Raw genomic sequence first — 19,391 nt, forward strand, 5'->3', positions numbered from 1 at the left:
AATCTTGCGCATATCTTACCTGTATCTAGGGTGTGGTCTCATAAAATCTCCTTTCCTGCCTAAACAAAATAATGTACTTGATTTGGTGGCTATAAAAGCATTAGTGTAAGTAATTACGTCCCTAGCTTTATGAGATCAGCGTTTTGATAAAAATATTATGTAACTAAAGTATTCCAAGTTCTTCATATAAATCTTATGAATAGGTTAATTTAATGAATGGTTTTTTAGATTTTATTTATTTATGCTAAATATACGTTGACTTCCGAGAAATATTAACCGTTTCTTACATAGCTGATACGCGTTTACCTTTGTACTGATACCTTTTGATCTAAAGAGTTATGTCACTAGTTACTGTAATCATACTCACTTACTCTTACTTTAAGTTGGAATACAATTATACTAAGTAGTGCTGGGTAGCGGTAGTATAAGTGTTAAGAGAGTGGTATCCAGATCCAATTTTACAAAATTTTACAATTTTAAGTTTAATTTAACTATAAACTATATACCTTTATAAATATACTGTATACCTTATTAGCATAAGGTAATGTATGCTTTGCAGTATGTTTAAAACTATTTACTTGTAATAATTGCAATTACTACACTTCAATGCTTTAATAAACGCTCGCATACTCCTCGAAAACTTAGTCGAACTTGAAGTAAGGAAAATTTTGCGGTACACTACGATCGTTATGTGAATGACCTTATGACCACACGTACCAACGTGAAATATCTTTATATGACATCATCTAAATTCGCGGTACTTGATCGCTAGATGACATCAAAAGTAACACACACCTACATTTAAAATAAAGCCTATAACAAACATTTTACTTAAAAATTATAAAGGATTTTCGCCTCTCTGTCATTTATTTTATAAACTATAATACCGTGAAAACTTAAATTCAAATGTATGAGTATACATGAGTTGCTCAAAAAACCCAAAACTTGTATCGTAACGTTTTATTAGCCTTGCAAGTTCTGGCTCCGCTTGAACGGATTTGTGTTAAAAATAACTTCAAAACTTTTTGCCTTGATTGAATAATTTGACAACAAGAGCTGTTTAGGGTTGAATTTGAAATTAATAATAAGATTTGTCAGTTTGATTTAATTACTTACGCATGAATTGTATTATCATTTAAATCGAGAACTTGACATTGATTTCGAATTTCATATTTTGGTCGACCTGTTTTGGTTTGAAAAAAGTATATTCTATCTGTGAACATATGGCGTCGACTATACTTGACTTTATAATAAAATTAAATACTTAACACTGTATTTGTTATTAATAACGTCCCTTTAAAGTTCTACAGCTCGGCAAAGGCCTATCCTCTTGAGAACGCTTGGGGAGTTTATACACCAAGATGATGTTGTGCAGGATTCCAATTATTGTCAATATTTACTACATATGCTTTTATATAAACAAAGGGGTTTTGTTAATTCTCACGTCTATGTAATTTGCAAATTCAGTCTACAGCTTTAATATTTTACAGTTCAAAATGTATTCATATTAACTTTCCAATTAAAATAAGAAAGAAGTGATTTGTTATTTCCGTTACATTCAAATATATTTTCCATAACCATTAATCTGCATGTAATGATTGTTGAATCGATTTGCAACGTTAAACCATTGTAGTTTGAAACTGTGAAAATGATGTGCAATTTTATACCTTTACTTTCTTGCTTTAAATTTTATAGGAAAACGTTGAAGATACATCTTTTTGTCCAACACAAATGTTAAACTTTACTACTAAATGATAACATATTAAAGTAAAAACAATTAGTATTTAATTAATAATAATTGATGAGTGGAGAATTTAAAAGTCTGTGAGGGCAACATCTGTATTTTAAAAAGTAAAGTTTTAAGAAACAGAAAAAAATATAATAATTTTGTCAATTGTACCTACTAAGTTGCACACTTCTCCGATATCCGTTGCATTTTCTGGTTTAAGATTTATGTACATTATAGATAATTTTTCATTAAGGAAACTTAAAAAACTCTACCGCATTTATTAATTTAAATTTATTATTTATTTTGCAAAGAGAAGAATTATAAATGAATAACAAATAGAAGAATCATTCACACAATGATGTTGTATCTTCTGAACTAATGACATTGGATATGAACGTCCATTGTCTCGTCAAATGTAAAATAGGGTACTCTATAAATTAAAGGCAAACAATTAAATATTAAAGTACGCTTTAAAATAAATAATTTAAAAACATTTGTACAAAGTAACATTTTTTAAATCGAATAAAAGTATGAATAACGGAGGAGATTTAGTGGCTGACTACTGTGTAATTGAGTTGTTCAGCGGAGGTTCGGAATGAACAATGTTTGTTGGGCAGTAACTGCCATTTGCTAAGTGCAGGGCGAAGTGCAAGTTACGAAACACGAAATGCCAAATGAATGGGTCAAGGCAAATCGCAAATATCGTGCACTGTTCCGACAGACAAGAGAAATGAACGGGCTCTTTCTTATGATCAGTTTTAGAATGAAGATTTAAATAATTCCGAAACAACTTTGATAACCAAAGTTGTTTTTGTATTTTAAGAAATTTATAGCCGTTATTAAATTTTTGTTGTTATCATTTTTTAAAACCTTTTTTATTGAAATCTACGGTATATTGTATTTAATAACGATTTTTGCAAATAATTTTCAAGTTCTTACCTACTAAGATTTTGTCCAAGATATGTTTTTAAATTATAAACAAATATTATTAAGTAGTAGGTATAGCTTCAAGTAATCGTCCAAGTTTCGAATATATCTGTATTAAATTGCAAAGCTTGCATCGGTATTTTCTTATTTAGGATAAAAATGTATTGCAAAACTTTTAAATTCATATGAAATAAATAAATCTTACCTCTTCATAGTATTAGTACTACGTTACCATATTTACAATATAATCTATGATCCGTCACGGTTATCCGGCGGCATTTACCTTTTTATATCATGATAACTTTCAAAAATCATAAGTTTGGTTTCTTTTTTATTTATTATTGCTAATGTTGGGGATATTTTTATTTTATGTATCATGTTACATATAGCTATCAAAATACTTTATAATATGCATATGAAATGTATAGTCATAAAGTTAATTAAAACTAAACAATATCTGTACTGAACTTTAAAGGTGTCCTTTGGAATATTAAAAAATTATATATGTCATTGCTTTGTATGACTTTGACTTGGTGACAACTTATTTGTATACTATTAAATATTTCATATGAAACCGAATATTACTCCTACTTTTGCAAGACAAATAATCAAACAAAATTTAGGAGCCGTCAACTTAAAATGTAAATGGATATCATCGCCATACTCTTAACATTACTGTAAAAAAAATGCACAGAAACGTGAACATTACAATCCCTAATTCGAATTGTAAGCTTACTAAATTAGTTTCGTATTCGCTTTAACACGAGGAGACAACTCAACCTAGCTGTGTTACGTGCACTGTCTGTTGCTCGCTTATCTGAAGTAACACATGTTCAAGTAACTGCTACACGTGTTTGTTTGTACCATGAGAATGGGTTACGCATCAATGAATTCACTTCACACGTGACATTATGTCAGATAATACGCTATGTAAGCGTCTCCTACATTACGTATTAAACCAAAGTAAATATAAAAGGTTCCCAACGGTCCCAACGTCAAATTCGGTGCAAACATAACACAAAAATTATATGTCCATTATTAACTAAGAGTCAACTATATATAACTATATAATTATAGCTGAGTATAGCTATGTAATATGAGCCGAGATGGCCCAGTGGTTAGAACGCGTGCATCTTAACCGATGATTTCGGGTTCAAACCCAGGCAGGCACCACTGAATTTTCATGTGCTTAATTTGTGTTTATAATTCATCTCGTGCTCGGCGGTGAAGGAAAATCACGTCATCGCATCGTGAGGAAACCTGCATGTGTCTAATTTCAACAAAATTCTGCCACATGTGTATTCCGCCAACCCGCATTGGAGCAGCGTGGTGGAATATGCTCCAAACCTTCTCCTCAACTGGAGAGGAGGCCTTTATCCCAGCAGTGGGACATTTACGGGCTGCTAATGCTAAAAAAAAAAAAAACTAGATATTAAACAAAAAATAATCTTCCTTCTGCTAGCATTGGCCTCTTGGCTTGGTTTTCATTTCTCTATTGCCAATCACAATTATTTGTATAAACTCAGAATAAGAAGGTTTTTAATAAATAATTTATTCCAATATGATAATGATACAAGAACATGAGTCCTGAAATCTAAACTCGATGATTGTAAGAGCATGCCATTTACATTATTCTTAAAGGTCTAAACAAATTCTCTTCATCTTATGTTTAAGTTACTTACATTATTATCTTCTTTTCAGAGTTTCCTGGCAGCAAACGCAAAATGTTGGTGGGCGGGAGCCCTCGCTGCAGCAACAGCAGAGCTGCGTTACGCCGGCTATGTGTCGCCAGGAGTGCTCCTAGTAGCGGGGGCTCCGCGCGCATTAGAGACCGTGAGAGGGGCCTACTCTCGATCAGTATTGAAACCACCACCTACTTATCTTATTTGCGGGCTTGGTAAGTCTTATCTAAAACTCATTATTTGTCATTCAATTATATACTTTAGATTCATCTAATCCGATTCACCAATATAAAGTATAAATATGGTTGATTCCTTCTAGATACAGTGAACAATACTATGTATATATGAAACTGTGTAAATGATCGATTAATGCGCGTTTGTCGTTATGTAGCTAGGGTTTGCCAAGGAGCAATGGATTTAATCCCCGTCGAACACTTGTTAAAAATTTGAAGAGGCTTTACATATTGTCGTGACAGTGATTTAGGGTTAAAATACTGGTTTTGTAGAAAAAAAAGAAAGTCAATTGTTTTTAACCCCTGAAACCTTTTCAAAATGCTAATGATGGCTTTAAATCTTGAATTTGTCTGAATGAGTAATGTATATCATTTAGCTTAGTCCATATAAATTGCATTTTGTGAATTGTGATATTATGGAAAACAGTACCCAATCAAACATTTATCTAATATTATAACCTTATAAATTATTGCGATGAATAGATACTATTGCTTTAGCGAAAAAAAATTACTCATTTTTATCTATCTATATAAGTCTTACCGAATTTCTTAAAATTAAGTGCTTAAAAAAAATTTCTCACGGTTTCATTGTATTTGTGTGGTGTGTTCGCAATATTATAGTAGACAATAATAGTGTAATGGAAGCAGGCGAAGAAAACTCGTGCAATCGACGTTGCCTCCAACGCGCAGAGCTCACAAGTCAGCTCGTGACCACAACGGGTGCTCGCTCTGTCGCAACGTTGGGTTACTTAATAAAAAAATATAATAATATAATCGCAATTAAAATCCTATAAATATATAATATGAAAAAAATATATGTACGAATGTACTGTAAACTAGTCGAGGTCAAGTTCGACTACTCAAATCTCCCAATATTCCCACGGCTCACAAACAAAGATAATTTACACATCGTGTTTTATCCTACGCGCAGGTCGGCCCACGGCCTTGCAAGGACAATCTTGAATCACAACAATCTTGTTTTATTGATACAACAGTTTAACATAACATAATGTTGTTGCTTAAAATTTGCGTCCGACTAAAATATATCAACACTTGAGAAATTAAACGAACTGTTGCTTGCCGTAGCAAATCTTACCCTTATATTATGTTTTATTTATTTGCATCGAAATAGATGGCTTATATTGATGCAGATTTGCATGTATACCATTTTTTGCTCAAAGCATACAAATACCTAATACATATTGGATACACTCTTTTAATTCAATATATTATGATAAACAAAAGTTTATCATGTTTTATGAAACTCTTTTGATTTAACAAATTATCATAATAAGAAGTTTTGACTTCATTTCCGTGCCAACTTTAGTCGAACTCTTCAGCAGTTTTGGCAGGACTTCGGACTTAATATCGGGGCAATGGCCGACTACTAGTACGTTATAGTGTACATTGTGTTTAAAGCTGAAAGTTAACCCGAATTCAAAGTTGTTATTGCAAATTGAAAATCGTAAATCACCAACATTGACACGAGACGTACACTGTAAACCACTTTGAGGTATTTGTTCAGCAAACAAAGTTCTGAACATGGAAAAGAACAGTAAGGCTGCGTTTCCAGGTGTGAAACTTAGGGTTAAGATATTCCTTTTTTCTTAAAGTCTGGCCTCATAATGAATGCTAATATTTGATTATTATGCACAAAATTAAAAACAATATATAACAGAAGATATAAAAATCATAATATTCGTCTCAGTCTTGTAGTTCTCATAATTGTTAACACTTCGTCAGTCATAATTGTTTAATTCTTTATGAACAACTATTTATATTCAGGGCTTTCAATTTTTTTTTCATGATCAATAAATGCATATGAGTATCTGTTGCAAACATACATTATAAAATCCGTGACAATTATTGTTCGTATTATCAAAATAAAGAGTGGAGCCATGTTTTTAAAATGTACAATGAAAACGTAGCTTAAAAGTTATATGAATGCTATGTAAAGGTTTTAACAAATGGTCTGGCGGAAACGACTCGTAACCGCGATGTTGTATTGTGTACTGGTACGAGTTTCCAAATAAATCTTGCTTCTAAGTTCATAACCTCGATGTCAGGTTAAGACTTCTATTACGATTGTAGACATTTTTCAAACCGTACTGAATTTTAAAATAGTTCTAAGTTGGCTAGCTGGTTCAGTATCCCGACTATTGAAATCAATCTTTAGCGATTGTTACAACTCAAACACATTGCTTCGAATAAGCAATCGCACCAAGATTCTCTCTAAAGGCAATTTTGCTCGTTTCCAATCAGCTAATTTTTGATATTTAAATGATCTACTTGTATTATAAATTCTTAATGTGGAACGGAACTGCATAACTTTGAACTGGTTTTAAATATTTTTGAATTTACTTTCTTCGATGTTTAAGGGCCGGTTCGTGATGTTCTACATGAGCCCACAATGCGTATACCTAATTAAGTTATTTCAGTATTGGTGAAAGAAATCTTTATTTTTTCTTAAATTCAATGAAATGGAAAGGTTTTAAATTACACTCGATTTCATTCGTAGAAATTTTGCCAAGTGCACCTTGTGGCAGTATTTTATTTATTGGTACATCTTTATTGAATATGTTGGAGAATCATATATCAAGTTGTCGTGAAGTTGTAAAGTTTAAAAGATGAAGCGAGTAGTAATAAACTAAAGCAAAAAAAAATGACATGAAGTTATTGTTATGATTCACGACAACAAAGGACAGAATACTTAAAGCTAGCAGAGGTTTTGATCACGCTAAACTACTTCAAAATTTATGCAGTTAAAATCACGCTGCTTCGCTTTTAAATGTGCAATTACCAACAGTTGCAAATATTAATGGATATAAATAATGAGGTCAGCCCCAAAAAATCATCGCTCCATCCCTTCCATCTCGGCTAGCTAGCCGTGGTAGCAGCATATATAATAGTTATTTAATAAATACTTAATATAATTCACAGTTATCTCTAATGTGTCAACTTAAACGTGGGCATGAATGAAATATATCATAATCAAAGCATTATTTCTTACTTTAGGCGACGGTATGTGCTATTCATAAGACTGTTACATCTCAGTTCGCTAACGTGATCGCCCACAATCGATTTATACTAGATACAATATTGGATTCAATTTATCTCGCGACAGATTAGAACGGTGAAGAACAGGTTCCATTCCAACCATCAGTATGCATAGTAGCTCAGCGGGAGCTACGAGCTATCCAAGGTCCAAAACATGTTAAACATATTTATCCGATTACGGCATCTATACCTTAGATAATAAGGATTACTATACGTAATGCTCGGCCTTGTATTCAGCTTCCAGTATCGCGTGCGACGTGAACCTAAATAATTTTCATTTCATAACACTGTAGCACCTTTCTTCGGTTTCTATTTGAGATTTATGTTATGATTTTCGCTTGCAGCGAGTAAACAGAATGTGGCAAAATTTCTGCTTAATCTTTATTTAGTACTGAGATGGCTCTTGTAATGTAAATTATTACGAAATTTGGACTCAAAGTAATCAAATTTGAATTCCTCAGTCTGTTATTTAATATAAGAAATTATATGTAGATTTATGTCTGATGAGTTATAGCGGTGCTTATTCATAATGACGTACAACATAAACGTGAACCGCGTGTTTTTTTTTTAAATTTATTTGTATAAATCAACATTGCGAATCAGTATTGAGTAATATGTATTTTTAAATACATATCATAGTCGAGCTATTTAATATAGTATATTTAAATTTTTATATATTTTTATACAAATAATAAATTCCAAACGTTCAACGTGTGTCGTAAGTATCTTCAGTTATTTTATATATCAATTAATTATTAATCAATCAAAAATGATACCGATTTTGATATTATATTCCCTATGTCCGTGTCACTGATTTCAGTTGAGATTAATATAATCAATTCTCAAGCGATAACCTATGATAACATATGTCATATCGGAAATTGATCACTATTGTATTCACAATATCGTTTCAATGAGACATTAAAACAATACATAAGAAACATTGGCGCCTAATTGACTAGAACATGAAGTAAACGTAACTTATAAAGGAAAGTTTGTATAGCCTTTAATAGATTAAATAATAGGGATCCTATTTAGTCTATTTACTGACAAACCCAACCTTTACTTTTAAGTAGTTTTAAAATAGAAACCGAATCAAATTTTAATAACAGTTTAGTCTGACGTTCCTTATGCAAAAGCGAGATGGATAAAATTATTTTTGACTGAAATTATTTACACCCAAGATAAATGAGTTTCGTAAAAGTATTTAGGTAAATACACGTCATACAAAAATAATATTCTTATAATAATCACAATTAGACATCTTTATCAAAAAAAGCTATCTTTACCAATTTCTCAGCATAGGCATAAAATTAATGTTCTAGTACAGAAGTTGTACTCCTTTGATGTTGCAGAATGCCGCCATTTTATATACTTAAACACCGTGCGCCCAAGATTCATTGCAGTTTGATACTTCACATTACACAGTGCGTTGTTTGTCAACCCGACACTGCGGCCTCGAATAAAAGGGTTGTCGCTAAAGGATAAAAATTAATGACAAACATTTTTATTATGTTTTAGATTTAAATATAATACCTGATGATTTTTTTCTCTGAATAATTGGTTTAAAATTTAAACCAAAATTATTGACTTTATAAAAACATTTTTACCTACAAGCCCTACTTATTTCATACTGACGCGGTCCTTGGAAGTATAGGTATTATTCTCATGATTATACATAAAGTAACGTATGTTTGGTAGAGGAATGAGGCGAAGGCGTAAGACCATATGTGCTTATAATTCACTCTGAAGCTATACCTAGTGAGGAATCCTGCATGAGGTGAATGAAATTCTGCCAACCCGTATTGATGAATCGTGATGGAGTAGCTTCAAGTCTTTGCGTCATTAGCCCAGCACTCGGTCATTTACTGGCTTTTACTTAAGTGAGAACATGTTTAATTTTTCTTGCTATTAAAGAATTAACTTTTCAAAAAAATAAGACCCCATTACAGAAATGTTATTATAAATTTAGATAACTGTATTATCGGCTTGTATTGTCAATTATGTAACTGTGAGATAGACTCCACAAAACTTTCACAAATAGGAAATTAAATACGCTCATTATAACTGTGACAATTTCTAGTCACAAGTAATTTGATACCTGGTAAATTTACCTGAATTATTTAACTACTCTAGAGAAGAGAGATTGTAAATAAAATAGTTTTCTTTGTAATTTTGAAGCAACAAAATATTGAAAAAGATATTTATACATTTTTAAAACCATTGTAGTTGTTATAAAATGTTAAGACCATGAAAATAGATCTAAAAAAGTTAATGTAATTCAATTTAAATTTTTATTGTTTTTGGTTGGTTTGGTTGTAGATTCTTTTAAATAACCGTAAAACAAAGACAAAAGATTATAATTAAAAAACAGAAGATAATAAAGCTTATGATTTATACAAAATTCTCAATTTCATGCAATATTTATACAATTATATTCTGAAACAGAGTAAGAAGCTTTATTAACAGCATTATTTTTAACAAACAAATAATAGTTTATGAAGACGCAGATCGTGTAGTTGCAGATCAAGTTACCATATTTTATTAAAAAATACATTAATTTTACTCTAAATATATTAATAACCTTATGAAGACGAAAGCTAAGAATCCATATTGGAGCACATACAAAGCGTCTTAAACACATTACATCACACATCAACCATACAATTAATAGTCTTTGAAATATTATCGTTATAATTAAAAATGTCTATCAATATCTATGAAAGTGCAACTACACCCGCTTACCTTAAAAATAAATCCATTTCGTCGCCAAACGGTAAATCCATGAGGAGTATAAGAAATAGCTGCTATTTGCATTGAGTTTCCTGAATTGGAAACGGCTAAGGATGTACGAGTATCTGGCTTCTGGGAAATCTAAGCTTGTTTTCAAATGTAAATTAGATTTTATATAAATGTATTTTTTGACATATTTTTATTATCATTGAATATGTATAATTTCTGCTGTTACATCGTCATTATATGAGAAACTCGAACTGAATCATTTATATGTCTTGAATATACATAGATTGGAGAAGGCAATAGTCAATAATATTTTAATAGTTTGAAAAAGAAAGACTTATTTCGAGACAGGTAGAATTCTATAAAGTACAAGTTTAAATAGGTTTAGTTTAATTGTAATAATATATATAGTGGTTGTAAATAGTACATTTAAGACATGCAAACAATGTTCCAAAAACATTTAGTTTGTTTTTATTTGTGCATATTGTTCAAAAGACATCGTCAACACATCTTTAACTATGATTCTATTTAAAAAAACAAGACTAAGTATTCAACAATCAATCATAGTTTCCTGTATAAGTCATAGATAACGACAAGACGATATCACTATAAAATATACGGTATAATTGACACTTTTATTGCTAGGTTTATCGATGGAAGCAATTACGGAAAATCATTTTGCTCCACTTGTATTGTATCACTTCTAAGATGCGGACATGACGTATGACTGTCTCCTTAACTTGGCAGAATTATTATTCAGCTCATAAAGATATATAACCTCTCGTATTTTTATTTGATTTTCAATATGAACTTTAAAATATTTTTGGTGATGTTTCGCAAATAACAAAACTTAACATTTGATATTTTATATAATTAACGGTTTAATTAATCGTCCTAAAATTTGCTATAAGATTAAACGAATACAGAGTTATTTATCTAATAAATTTAAAAAAAAAACATAACTACACAGTTTTAAGCGTTGATTACGAACGCTGGTACATAATGAATAGGAAATGATACTGACATGGTATTAAAGTGCTGTAAAAAAGACAGTACATATAATATGACTGCTCATCGGTGTCCCAAGTTAAAATTAGTTTTTGCTAATATCTTGAAATATTTTATTTTTTGAACTACACAGATAAATATTTATCCACTTCATAGATTAATAAAATATAAATGAAATTAATCCTTTGTGTGAAAGAAAGCCATGAGAAATACTCCAATAATATAGCATATCCGTGTGATATAAAGATCTATCAGATTGAGAGACGTTCTAGAAACAATGACGTAGATTGCTATCTGTCGTGATAAACTGTGAATGGAGAATGCAGTTATGTTATCGAAAAGTAGTCTCGATTTATAAATCTTGGCGTGAGAATTGAATGAGGATAACTCTGGTTCCAGGCATTCGAATACGGAAGATCGGCCAACGGTATCCTGTTTATTTTCGAACGTGTCGGAAGGATTTCGATATAACTTATAATAGGTCTATACAGAGTTTTTTAACATATATAAGGTTAAAACCAATATTGATATGTTAAATGATGTTGAAAGAACGACAACACAATCGATCTGTCCTTCTTTCATACAGAACGAAGCAATAGCTTTGCTATATTATGCATTACAAATAATAAATCTTTATTTATACAACACTTTTCTAATTAAATCCATATACATGCTCCAATTTATTTTATTATTTCACGAATCAAAGTGAGTGTCATGTCAGTTCAAAGTAAATGTTGTTCATTTGTTTTCAAATAGGAATAGGTCTTATTAAGATTTTTTTATATTTTTAGTAAAAGTATGAATCAAATTACTCGCTGATAATCACGTAGCAAGGACTCATTTAAGATATGTTCAAACATTTTGCACGTTTTTTGCGTAAATGTGTGACGCCGACATAACGGTTGAGTATGTGAAGTAGGAACTAGTTACTGGCAGATATCCTCGTACAGCGGAAGCGTAAATCAAGTTAGGATGGCGTATAGCGTTTTATAAGATACATAAGAAACTTGTACGTCAACAGTAAATACGTTATATATTAACTGTTGACGTATCCTTTTGCTTTTTTACACTTCATTATAGGTTTATGTGTTAGAGTGTCAAGCCATTATAAGATGAAACGAAAGTTATATTTATTTACATCGTATTATTTAGGAACTGTTTTATGTCGTTGTCGCGTTTAATTATTAATACAAATTGTTGAATATTTGTTAACAGAATAAATAGTTAAAACAGGCCAAAGAACAATATCGATAACTCCCTGCTTGTCGATTGTTTAACTGAGAACAGTAAATGCGTTCCTATTACAGTAATAACTTAATAATAAGCATACTCGTAGTTAGCCTTGGTGGTGATATACGATGACATCTTGTGGGAAATTTATTAACTAAGGATTTATTACTATGAAACTGCACTATCAATATAATTAGTTTTAGATTTGGTATTGTGACGATAGTAAGGGTAATTTTGATGCGAATAACAACTCAGAGTTATAGCACCAATTCTGGGCAAGCCTGTTTAACTTATTATAAAATTATAAGGCTATAAGCATGTTCTACAAAAAGTGTATAATACACTAAGATTAACGAAGAGTAAATTTGAGAATTTCAATTAATTAAAACCCTTCAAAAATTCCACCTAGCATATCTTGTTCAATGAAGTTATTTAGTTTAAAAAAATAACATAAACAGATTTAGTAGGTATACAGACACCAAAACGTAATGAAAAAATATTGGGAACAAAAAAAATAATGCACTAAAAACTAAAATATATAAACAATATACGATGTAAAGCTTAACAGTAGATATTCACAACCTTAGTTTCTGTGTTTGAGTCATTTCTACTGCTAATTTGTCTCATAGTTATGTTAAGAAAATTGGAGAACTACAACGCAAGTATCTTGCTTCATTATGAAGCAAGATAAGTTTTTGGTCAACTGTGTATGATACACATTTAATCAAAAACTTATAAGAGCTTATAGCTTTATTATTTCTAGCATTTGATGCCCGATTAATTAGATCTGAATTTATATAAATGTCAAGAGCACGTGGCGTTTTCGCGCAACTAATTTTTTTAGTGGCAGTAGATGCACTTTTATTGTATTTGTGTGTACTCGGTTTGTTTGTTGATAATTGGCTTAAATTAACGTCTACAAGCACAGCCATACACAACAACACAAAATTATGTACAGGGCATTCGTATGTATGTATATATTAATTGTATTGTAACATAAAATTAAAAAATTTAGTAATTTTATTCAATTTATCGATTCAATTTAAAAATACTTAATTTTATAAATAACGATTAACCCACAATTCAACATATAAAATGAAATCAGATCAAGTGTTTTGTTTATTTTTATCTTAAAAAACATATTAACATACGAACATAAAAATTATACTTAAAGTCGCTACATGCTTATTACTTTCACCGAGTAGTGACCTTCATGGACCTTGCGCGTTACTTGAGCGTGCGCCGAATCTTGCTCTACGAAATGGCACGGATTCACTATTTAATTGACCGCAACTTATATAATTTTTCTTGCAATAATATTATACAAATGATAACGGTATTATATAATGCTTGTGCGCGGTTGATAGTCGCAATTATTAAATTATTATTTTAATTTAATTAAAAAACTCAATCTTAGATAGATTTCGGTGCTGTTGTCCGACTTGTTATGTATCGTAACTAAATATTATCGTAACTAAATAAAAAATAAATTACATTTTAATTTTTATTATAAGTGATCAGTTATATATATAATTTGGATAAAAGATTTTTAAAGTAAGAAACTATCAACCGTATGTCCCACTGTTGTTGATGTTGTTAGACAGAGGTCTCCTTTCCTTTTGAGAAAAAGTTATGTTCCGTAATGGATACACATGGCATAGGATTTCACAGGATGTTTTATTTTAACGCCAATCGCGAAATTATTTATAAAAACAAATTAGCACATGAAAACTCTGAGGTGTTGCCTGGCTTTGAACCCACATTCCTCGGCTATGAATCACGTGTTCTTAAAACTCGTCGGCCTCTCGGCTCAGAACGCTTATTATTATTAGCTCAGAACGCTTATAATTTTTTCGTCAAAAACGTTTCAGTGGTCAGAATAGCTCTTTACTATCTTCATGATTAAGTATTCCTTGACTTGTTATTAGATATTTTCACACAGTTCTGTAATGAATCGTGACAGCGCTTGACCCTGAAGTGGTTTGATATGTTTTATGTCAAACCAGAATGTCTGTATAAAACCAGTATATTATTAAGGCGTGCCAGGATCTCACGCTGTATAATGTCAAATCATTAGAATTCAACAATAGAATATAATAAATGCGGTACATAGAACGGGCGTTTTGTATTTGAACGTTCATCATATATTTTTTCCATTTAGTTACATGATTATTATCCGCTTGATGTGTCCAAATAGACATGCAATAAGACAAGTTAAAATATTTAAAAAAAATTATATAAGTTTATTTCGATACTTTTTTTTATATATACATATGAGATTAACCATATGTACTCGTATTTCATATACTTCCACGATGACCTAAGTCATGAGATAAAATTAATAGCCTTTATTTGTGTGTACTATATTGTCTCCTGCGTCTAGTCATCTGCGTCTTTGATATTAAGTAAAAATATTGTGAGTTAATGAGAGTAGATACTCTCAATGTTTAGATGACTTCTGAAGGATTAAAACCGATGATTCCGAGATCAAATCCGGCAAGCACATCTGAATTTTTATTCGATTAATTTGTGTTTATAATTCGTCGCGGGTTTGTTTTTGAAGGAAACTTCGTTGGAAAAATCTACTATGCATATCCAAACGCATTGGAGCAGCTTAGTGGAGTTAAACTAACCTTGTCCTTAAAAAGGACAGTAGGTTTTAGCCCACTAGTACAGGTTGTAACTTTAATTATACTCAAATTTTGATGTCATTCTCAAATAACATTCTTATATATCATTAATGTTATCTATAGCACTGCTCAATCAATATCCGGTAAGGATTTCATAACGTATGAATTTATTATGCCAGTCATATGCCAACAAACCACCGTGTTAACAATAAATGACAGATTATATCAAACAAATATTATAAATCAATCATGCAGTAATTATTACTTAAGACATTCTTCACAAAACTGCATTTGACAAGGCTTAAAATATCATAACTATCAATACTATCGCCAGGTTGTAAATAACCAATCACATGTTGTCATTTGTATTGTAAACTCATCAATCAAATCGATTCAAATAATATATATATACAAAATAAGATTTTAAATCTAAGCTGTAAAGTATATTATTGTAAATCAAATTGGTTTGTTGAAAAAATCAGACATCCGCCCAAGTAGATGAGCGCCAGTCATTTTTATTATAGCCACGATATCATCGGATCGTGACTTCTGGTCACAAACGCCTCCTTTGATCTTTGATGAGACTGCCGATCACTTTTTTGGAATTATATAGCGTGTATCGAAGTCATTAGCAAAAATCAAAATGTGTAATAAATTGAATCTTCAAAAGCTACACGCTGATTGTAATTTGAAGGTTACTCTTTTAAAAGTATTTAAATGTGACAAACGTCTTTTAAAAATAAGAATATAAATCTTTAGCAGCGGCAGCTTTGTGTACGTTCCATTCTCGAATACTTCGCTTGAGACGAACATAAACGAAAACATCCACAACGATGCCAAAACAAGGAGAAAAGAAATATAACATTGAATTGAGACAGGTTTTTGAAATCCTTATCTATTAAATCGAATATTATTTTTAAATTACAATAACGAAGAGAAAGCTCTTTCTTCTCAAAGCCATTTTCATATATGTTTTAGAAGAATTTAGATTTATAAAATATTTAGAAATTTATATAAATTTAAAATAGGAAATGTAGCTTTTGATTAATTTACATATTTTGAAACTATTAGATGTATTATATATCTAGGCTATTTATACACAGGGAAAACTTATAAAATTATTGTATTTATTGAGCGCAAGGATTACGTTTAAGGATAATAATCAAGAAACTGTCGACATATTTAAAGTACGATTAAATTATCTGGCATAGTAACTCGTGCATAATACGAACTATTACATTATAACTGGGAACGGAATGTCATCCGGCATCACTCATCCGATTAGTATGATAATTTAAAATCACAACGACATTATCTAAAATTTCCTTCAAAGTTAGAGCCGATAGACATTAACGATAAAAGAACAAGTAACGCACGTCTCGAATGTACATAGCGAAAGTATTCATAATGAGTTGCACCTCCGGCTATAGACGCCATACGCCAACATCAGAACTCCAAATTGGCCCTCATTTGACACTCTTCCGTCTTAAATAACAGCCACATCATTGTAAAGTCTCACTTATTTCTCTACTAACAAAGCAGAGTGTTGATTGAGGCGAGACCGCACTATCAGAATTTGTACAACCGGTGCGCTAGAGTTCATTATCGTTTGTCTTAGGAAACAATTGTGCGTATGCAAGCGACTCTAGATCGATGTTGATTATTTCGTACTGACAAGCAAATTAGCCGATTCTTTTGTCTCGTTTGGACGTATTAGCTGTGATAGGTGATTGAAAGAGTCCAGATAAGGGGACCAGACGTGGTGTTCAATTAAACAGTTCATTTGATCTTATATGAATGGAATTACAAAGCGATATGACCAGATTGTTATTCAATGTTAGTTAACTAGTGAAACTTTCTTTAATCGACAACACATTGTTGTAATAATTATTTTTGTTGACGATTACTTTCACATTAGAAATTATACTTTTTTTGTTAAATATTTATAATTCATGATGATTATATTCGTAATATAAATATATATTAAATTAGAGTCTCATTAAATAGTCTGCCAATACAGATGTAATTTCATATGCTTACAGGCTGGTAATAGTAGTTACTTTAAATTTTGGTAAAGGTTTACTCGAAACCATTAGCCTGGTTTCAGACAGCAACCATAATTAATAACTAGTGGTTTCCTTAAAAGTCATATAAAGTGGGAAGTCGTTACGACAGAATCACATACATATATATGACCTCAGGTTTACACCCATTGAAAGTGATCACTGGCGAGAAAGTTACTATAATTGTACGAAATTAATTTGTACCTATATTAAGATACTCGGAATCTGATAATAATATGAAGCCCTTAACAGCTTTTTGGATATGGTTTTAATAGTAATTATCATATGATAAACGCATAATGTACGAATTCAGAATACTTGTTAAAACATAAATTAATTTTAAATATTTTAGTACAATTACTTTTACAAAAAGGATTAAGTAAAATGTTTTAGATCTATTATATACAGTCATTTCGAGTAACTTTGAATTTGAGTGCAACTTTGAATGAAATGAAACAGACTGTTTAATAATTTTTTTCTAAGTTTTTTTTGTAATTATTCCTCCTTGAATGCGTATAATGGCATGACCAATAATATCTTTACAAGTCTATGGTAAATAAATAGTTACCCGAATTGACTGTAACATTTTTACATTATTATCATGAGTACCTATGTCCCTATGGTTAATTACAACTGTTTAATATATTTTTAACCGCAACCGAATATACAAGAATTTATCAGGTGTAACAGTAATTAGCATTAGCATTAGCATCCTGTAAATTTTCCCACTGCTGGGCTAAAGGCCTCCTCAGACACATGCAGGTTTCCTCAGGATGTTTTCCTTTACCGCCGAGCACGAGATGAATTATAAACACAAATTAAGTACATGAAAATTCAGTGGTGGCTACCTGGGTTTGAACCCGAAATCATCGGCTAAGATGCACGCGTTCCAACCACTGGGTCATCTGCCACTGTGACAGTTAAAATATATGATACCCTTGAAATTTCTGAATATCTTTATATACCAAAGGAATAATCTTAAGTAACGAAACAAATTTATATTTTTAATCATAACTTTAATCGTTGCTCAGCTAATGGTGCTGTAATTGATTTGAGACATTAAATGATTGTGATAGAAAGGAAAGAAGAAACTAGAGCGATCAAAAGTAAGAATAGACCAAAAAGACGATGCTGCACTTCCTTGAAAGCTCAATACACTTTTAAGTAAAAGTGATCATTGATAAGAGTCTTTAAAATATATATTTCTTAAAATTTAGTTTAGACCAAAATATATGTCATCAATATATCTGATTTATTAATATTAAAATTTAAAGACACTAAAATTAATAATAACTAAGGTATTGTTATGTTATATGTATTTGTGCAAAACTGTAACCTGCTATGACTTATTGTAGTTAAATACAAAATTTATTTTTTACTTAAGCAGCGCAGCCGGAAAGACATCTTATTAACAACTGCCTATAATAGATTAAATAACTTCGTAACTTTATCGTTCGCTTTCCCTATATTGCCTAGGCTTTTCCTGTCGCACAACTGGTAAGTATTTAAATGTTGTGGATGCAAATCGAGGAAATACGTTCTCATAGATTTTCACCAGTCAACGATTGTCACGACATTGGACAGTGATGTGACAGAATGGACATAACCGAGACATAACCAAACACGTATGCCGACAAAACTAACAAAGTTATATTTACGATTTCCTTTTACTTGTGCCGTGCTAATTGCGACCTTATGTCAGACACTTTAAAAGTATGATTAATTAGATCAGATGCAAATTATATAAAGCAATCGTTAGAACAGTAGTTGACGAGCGTCGAATCGATCTTGATAGTTATCGATCTGACGTAGAGCCAGTCGTAATCGATATTTACGAAAGTGAATGTGAAATTCGATAGACTATGAAAGCAAAGGTTAACCATTATGACGATGAAGATGCACGTGAGCTCCAACCTGCTATTAAATTACCCGATTTATTCGACTGTATCGATCATTAGGATGTAGAAACACTGCCAAATCTCACTAAAGCTTTCTCATGTAAACAAACGTTAAATAATCATATAGTAATATCACTTGGAAACTGTGTTTTATTCCTTAAAACTAGATTATTTTAGTAATGTCAGTTCATTGAG

At 31.1% G+C, this 19,391-nt stretch overlaps 1 protein-coding gene across 1 annotated transcript in view; it reads left to right on the top strand.

Annotated features, from left to right (window-relative positions):
* LOC125064090 (probable serine/threonine-protein kinase DDB_G0272282) overlaps positions 1-19,391 on the top strand; it is a 146,957-nt gene that overhangs the window by 81,876 nt on the left and 45,690 nt on the right. The window contains exon 3 of the mRNA XM_047670878.1: positions 4,358-4,553. Coding sequence (XP_047526834.1) covers positions 4,358-4,553 — 196 coding nt within the window. The remainder of the gene's footprint in view (positions 1-4,357; positions 4,554-19,391) is intronic.

The sequence above is a fragment of the Vanessa atalanta genome, chromosome 5, assembly GCF_905147765.1.
Source record: "Vanessa atalanta chromosome 5, ilVanAtal1.2, whole genome shotgun sequence".
Classification (NCBI taxonomy): domain Eukaryota; kingdom Metazoa; phylum Arthropoda; class Insecta; order Lepidoptera; family Nymphalidae; genus Vanessa; species Vanessa atalanta.